At 43.8% G+C, this 7,166-nt stretch overlaps 1 protein-coding gene across 1 annotated transcript; it reads left to right on the forward strand.

The window, feature by feature from the left end:
* Positions 1–455: 455 nt before the first annotated feature.
* On the forward strand, positions 456–4,329 carry LOC124698285 (aminoacylase-1). The gene is made up of 5 exons (XM_047230809.1): positions 456–1,023; positions 1,386–1,838; positions 2,606–2,743; positions 3,441–3,680; positions 3,877–4,329. Exons 1-5 carry the CDS (start codon positions 619–621, stop codon positions 3,988–3,990), a joined length of 1,350 nt encoding a protein of 449 aa, XP_047086765.1. The 5' UTR covers positions 456–618; the 3' UTR covers positions 3,991–4,329.
* Positions 4,330–7,166: the final 2,837 nt, after the last annotated feature.

Genomic DNA, 7,166 nt, shown 5'->3' on the forward strand with positions numbered 1-7,166 from the left:
GAGCAAACTCGCGGCGGCCGAGCGAGCTGGGCAGGACGGCGGCGGAGCTAGGCGGTCAGCGATCCGACGGCGGAACTAGGCGGTCAGCGACCCGGCGGCTGAGCTAGGCAGCCAGGGTGCAGGGTCCCGGCGGGAGGAGCCAATGTTGGTGCGGCGAGCCGGCCGTCAACGGCGCCGCCATGTACCTGGAGAAATATTTGGATGAGGGCTGGTCACTCGTACCAGTAGCTAGGTGTAGATGAGGGCTGTTTTGGAATTTAAGGAAAACCAACAAGAGTTTCACGGCTTGACTAACGGGAGAAGTTTGACATCTAACGGAAGTGGTATTTTGGCAACAAAAACCGAATACTTAATGGCATTTTGGCATGTTTGGTTTTTTCAGTGCTATTTTGGAACTTTCAGTTTTAACTAGTGGTATTGTGGCTATTCTCTCAAAAACAGTCCAATTGATCCACGCCAGTTGCGTCGATTACCCTACTACCGGCGGCGCCCTGGCAGTGGCAGTCACCACCACCAACTCCAGAGTCCAAACCCCGTCTCCGCCGCTCTCACTCTCCCCACAAGCCACAAACGCCGGACACGACCTCCCATCTCTTCTCGTCAGGGGGCAAGAACTCGATGCAGATGCCTATCATGGCTGGACTGTCCAAGATTCTCTTCTTCCCCCTTCTCCTCCTCTTCTCCGCCGCCGCCGCCTCGCCGTCGTCGGACGCGGAGGCGGTCTCCCGGTTCCAGGAGTACCTCCGCATCGACACCGCGCAGCCGGCGCCGGACTACGCCGCGGCGGTTGCCTTCCTCCGGGACCAGGCGGCGGCCGCCGGGCTCGAGGCGCGGACTCTGGAGCCCGCCGCCGGCAAGCCCCTGCTGCTGCTCCGGTGGCCCGGGCGGCGGCCGTCGCTCCCTTCCATACTTCTCAACTCCCACACCGACGTCGTCCCGTCGGAGCCCAAGAAGTGGGAGCACGGGCCTTTCTCGGCCGCTCTCGACGAGGCATCCGGCCGCATCTACGCGCGTGGCTCCCAGGCAAGATTGATTACAGTCGCGAATTTTACCTTTTTTTTTTCCGTCTGAGATGTTAAAGAGGCCAGCATATACATATATAATCGTTAGTGTTACTGTACTGCTTGCTGTAGGCTGTAGCCTTGTACAATCTGTGTCATATCTCAGGCAAGCTTCTTGGTTGCCAAGATATAATTTTAGTGTTCTTTTCATCAACGAGTTTGCTTGAGTGATCCATGCATCTGTGATCTTTTTGGACATGATCCCTGATCTGTAATTTGAAAAAAAAAAATGAAATTGCTCAAACCTATAAGGTAGTCTGCTAAGCTATTACTTCTACATGGTTATCGTATCTAAGAGATGCTTGCTGTGGTTCATAAATGTAGGACATGAAGTGTGTGGGGATGCAGTATCTTGAAGCCATCCGTCGTCTCCGTGATGCGGGCTTTGTCCCAGACCGGAACATCTATATAACATTTGTCCCCGATGAGGAGATTGGTGGACACGAGGGTGTTGAGCCATTTGTTGCATCAAAGGAATTCAAAGAGCTAAATGTGGGTCTGGTTCTTGATGAGGGACTTGCATCCCCTGGGGAGGAGTACCGGGTCTTTTATGCAGAGCGTAGCCCTTGGTGGCTTACTATTAAAGCAAAGGGAGCACCAGGGCATGGTGCAAAGCTGTATGATGGTAGCGCGATGGAGAATTTAATGAAGAGTGTGGAGGCTATTCGAAGGTTCAGGACTGCTCAGTTTGATTTGGTTAAGTCTGGAGAGAAAGCTGAAGGGGATGTTGTATCTGTGAATTTTGCGTACTTGAAGGCTGGGACACCAACACCCACGGTTAGTTGACTCAAGTTCCTGTTAACAATGTGCTAAGTCTAGTTTAGATGTTGCTGTTGTATGCTTGACAACTCCATTAAATATATTAGCAGCTTGAATACTTAGTCGCTTGCTCAGTTGCTAATGTAATGTCTTTTTTCTTTATTAGACTACATTTGGAAACGGTTATTTCCAGATGATACAGTGCATAGGTTTCATATTTGATATTTAATCGAACAATCAGTTCTTTGACTACGATTTCTTTATCCTATATGTGATTTTTTCCTTTTTTTAATTTTTTTTCATGCATTAGAATCTATGACATGTTTGGTGTCTTTCTATCCAATGAGATAGGCAATGAAGGAATAATCCACCTGCTAAATAAAAGAGGACCAAATGCTTTCATCAGCATCATAACTCAACTACTAATGCTTGTCTTCTTCTTAGTTAGTGCTGGTCAGTAATCTGAACTCCTGAAGTCTCAGTTTGTTTAGAAATAACATAGTTAATAACACTTATGTAGAACCTGAGACTTTTATGTTTTGTCCATTCTTGGAGTCATAGAATTGTTAGCAAGTTCTCAAACTTCATTAACCTAGAAATGTGCCACTGAGTTCGTAATAGTAAACGTCTGGCTCTGATGCTTTTATGTATTGTAACGTATTTGGGTTATAGTCTTTTGCTATCTTATTCATGTAGTTTTTGTTGAAAATAGGACAATTCACCATCAAGTTCACTCTGATTGACTCATGGTCTCAGTTAATAAGTCAATCTTATTCTTATTTCAGGGTTTTGTGATGAATCTACAACCATCTGAAGCAGAGGTAGGTATTGACATCAGAATCCCTCCTAGTGTTCATACTGAAGCACTAGAGAGGCGTCTTGTCGAAGAATGGGCACCTGCTTCACGCAACTTGAGCTTTGAGGTATGATGTTCTTGATAGGGCAATTACTTGTGCAGTGTAAACATATTATTTCCCTCCTTTTATAAAGCTAGCATTTATTTGTGATGTTTGTTGAATTGTGTTTGTGTCATTGGAGTAGCCCATGTGAAATGAAGGTTAAATTGCAGTTTTCTTTTTGGACTCTAAATTTTCAGTTGACCTTTTAGTATAATTAGGTGAAAATTAGAAACAACTAGCACAAAGTTAAGGTAGAAACTTTTGTGGGATAAGTAAACATGGTTATTTTTCTTGTAATTCTTCGTCCAGTTGAAGGCTTGAGGTAATTATGGAGGTTTGCTATGTTAGTTTGTACTATTAGCTAGTTTTTATTGGGTACTTCAGGTTGAGGGTGTTTTTTCTGACTGTCTAGCGTGTTAAAAGACTGTAAGATAGGAATGTGTGCACTAAAGCCTGAACTTTTATTGGTTAAAAATAATTCTAAATCAGTTTGTGCCTACTATAAGTTCTGTAGAAGACAACGCATGCTGAAAATTTGCGAAAGGCGGATAAAAAAAGGTTTTGTAATAATGGTGGTGTCAGCAGTTGAACTGAGAGCTTCCTTTTTGTTGAAAATTCTGCAAACTTTCAAGTAATAATACATGGTGCATATGTATGGGCCTTTGTTGCTTGAAGCTCAAAGAAGTTTGTAATCGTGTTTTTTTCTGGATGTCTGTAACAGTTTAAACAGAAGGGCTCTGTCCTTGACAACTTTGGGAAGCCAGCCATGACAACTGCTGACAGCTCAAACCCATGGTGGCCTGTGTTTGAAGAATCTGTGAAGAGAGCTGGTGGCAAACTTGGTAAGCCGGAGATATTTCCGGCCTCTACTGATGCTCGTTATTTCCGGGAACTTGGCATTCCAGCGTTCGGGTTCTCTCCTATGGCGAACACCCCAATACTGCTCCATGATCATAATGAGGTTTGTGTCACCACACTCCATTTAATACATCAACTTACTGAAAAAAATTATTGTCTTTGTCTTTTAGGATTGCATCCTTAGAAGTAGAACCATCAGCGTGCACATATAGTACCTGGCAACTGAAATAGCAACATTTTGCTTTATACACAAGAAATACCAATGTTCTTCACAACTATGATATGCGCATGTCTTGCAGTTCCTGAGCAAAGATGAGTACCTCAAAGGAATTGGGATATATGAGTACATTATTAAGGCACTGGCCACACACAAAGATGACACCATCGAGAGTGAATCTAGGGCAGAGCTATGAGGAAAGATGATCTTATCTCGCAACGGTGGAATTCTCGCTGCATGATTGTAGTGCAGAAGCAGGTTTTGACAAACACATGCTCTGATTCTGCCCCGTGGCCATAGCTAAACCACAAATACGGTCCTTGTACATCTCTAATAATTAGATCTAAAATAATTGGTGATACACATCAGTAATTCTTCAGCATATAGTACTTAAATAAGTGATGGTATTTTATTCTCGGCATAATTCATGTTACTGCTGCTACTTGATGCCTCAGTGCTGTATAAACATGTGTGTCTGTGTCTCTTCTGAAGTAGTCACTGGTATGAACCTCCCAAATAAATATTCTTTACCGAATGTGTTGAAGCTTTGGAGGAAACTTTCCGAAGCATGTGAAAACTCGCATGTTAAAGCTACACTTTTCCGAAACTAGCTGGAGTTTTGACCTAATGTGAAAATTGACTGGACCTTATTTTTCGTAAAAAAAGAGTGCCCTTTCTGCAAAATCCCTTTTTGTGGCATCTTTTGAATCGTTTCATGTGAAATTCCTTAAAGATCCCTTTTGGCCCTTTTTGGGGCCATGCGGAGCAGTGGGTTTTCGCGCAGCACTGCATACAAGTTGCAACTTCACTGGAAACATAATACAAGTTAGATTTGCATGTGCGCTGTTATTTTGTGCCCATGAGATTACAAGTTTGGTTCGTCCACTTTGAGGATTTAGCTAAATACCTGGACATTATAGCATCATCAGTCGGCGCCCCCAGACGCTCCCAGTGGCTCCGTATGCCTCCATCCAATTAACATTGCTCTTCAAATAGGATATCTAATAACTGCAATTATTTTCTCCTTCTACCACTGCGTACACACTTCAATTGCCACCAATTTGGCTTTGCCTGAGTTCTTGATTTGTGGGGAGCATCCGGTTTGAGTTTTCATAATTGGGAGTTGGCGGATGATTACTGGAAAACTCTCTGTGCAACTAGTTACACCCGCACCCTATTGATAAATGTCACACTTCCAAGTTTTTAAAAAGTGAGAAAGAAAAATCTGAAACCTATATTATGTTGCATCTGTGAAGTTTCATCAAAGAAATTAAAAGTATCTGGCCTGTCAAAAAGACAAATGACATGTGATCAAAAGACAAAAGTATCTGCTCGCCAAGCTTCTCTTCCCACATCAACTAAACCAATAACTCTTTCCCTAACCCACTGATCCAACATGAGTACTCTGCTGCCCTCACCGCTGTTGCTAACGTTCCTTATCTCACTGTCATTCCCTAGACCTGCTCATGTCTGTTCTGTTGCCACCACCGACAGCTAGGGTGGCGCCTCGAAGTCACAAGCGGAAGACCATTGATGCTGTATTGTTGCTAGGAAATACATCCTTATTTGAATTATATGATGTTTGGCTTTTTTCTGAATTTTATATATCTATACATATTTTAGTGTGCATGTTCACTAATTTCAGTCCCAATATTATAATCCACATTGAATTATTTAAAAAAAATCATAATTCAGAACGAAGGGAGTACGCACCAAGGCAAGAGAAAATAATTGAGAAGTTGGATGATCCCGTTGATCGAGAACGAGAAAAAAACAACATCAGATTTTGGTGCGCACTACTGCGATTTACCTGTTTTTGTTCCCGATGAAAAAGGTAACTGCAAGAGGGTAGAAGAGAGAATACATGAGCTAAGGGAGGTGAGTCCGTTAGAGCACGTACAATATAATGATGTCAGCCTTCTTTTGAAAATGTTACATCAGATTTTTGATTAGTTAGACGAGAGAATAAAAAGAGAAAAGGTTATCTTCCATTAGCTAAGGGATCATGTCTTACGATTTGCGTCACTGTGTCCCGTATATCTTCCCTTAGCAACAAGTTTCCAACTAAACTCTAATTATTAATATTAATTGCCGGCGATGGCTATAAGAGATAATGCATTGTATAACTTATATCTATTGCATTCTATAGCCGATGTGGCGGGTAAGAGAAGACGTGCCTTCTCTACCATTGTACATGCCCTTAGTTATGTGAGGAAAGATGCATTCGAGTGGTACTGCTGCCTGTGATGTGCCTTGTGGGGATGTGTGGCTGAGTTTTTTTTTTTTTTTTTTTTTTGCAAAAAGTGCACCGATCTATTTATAATCTTCAATAGTTGTATAAGAAATACAAAATTAATTGAAATTATAAAAAGGTCGTTAGACCACATAGTTACGAGTACAAGCACTCAACGAGCCGAAGGCACACCGCCGTCCTCGTCCGTCCCTCATTGAAGCTGGACAAAACTTGACGTGTTAGAACTTGTTGTAATAGACATACGTGAAGTCATTGTGCTAAGCCTCCGAAGGAACAACGTAACAGAACAAGAACCATCGCCGATGAAGAGAAGCGTAGAGAACAATGACCAGGGAGTGATAGATTTTGTGGATGAACTAGGGTAGATCGTTACCGGGTAGGAGAGGTGTATTGTGGTTATTTACCTTGATGATACTCGTTGAGCCGGCGCTCTGGTGAAGTGCGGCGGCGACCGTAAGGAGTGGGCGAGGTGGCGGCGGAGCTTCCCATCGGCAATGTGCTAACCCTAATCTGTGGGTCTGTAGGTGGGGCGTGTGACAGCTCCGGTCAACCTCATAACCCGTGCCACATGCCCCCACCACTTTATATATAGCACAGGCGACAGGGGCCCACCAACCAGTTGCGGTTGGGCGCCCCCGAACAGGGCGCGGACGAGGTCAAGGGTCCGAGTTCGAGCCGTTGGGCTTGGACGCGAGGAGATCATCCTAACATTCTCCCCCTTGATCTCAACTTTTCTTTTAACTTTATACTTTCATTTTATTCGTTTCATTTTGGATCAGTACATAGGGCATGTTTCATCGTCACAACTGATGGGATTCGTAGCATAGAAAACAAAAAAATTCCTACCGCGAGAACGAAAACCAAGCCAAGATGCAATCTAGTAGACGGTAGCAACGAGGGGATAACGAGACTAACCCTTGAAGATTTCCAAAGCCTACGAGATTAGATCTCGTTGTTGCAGAAGATGATCACTTGCCGCTTTCAAAAGCGCGTAGAAGTTCTTGACGGTGCCACAATCGGGCAGCACCTCCGTACTCGGTCACATGTTCGGTGTTGATGAAGACGTCCTTCTCCCCGTTCCAGCGGGCAGCGGAAGTAGTAGATCCTCCTCGGAATCC

This window comes from Lolium rigidum, chromosome 1 (genome assembly GCF_022539505.1).
Source record: "Lolium rigidum isolate FL_2022 chromosome 1, APGP_CSIRO_Lrig_0.1, whole genome shotgun sequence".
Lineage (NCBI taxonomy): Eukaryota > Viridiplantae > Streptophyta > Magnoliopsida > Poales > Poaceae > Lolium > Lolium rigidum.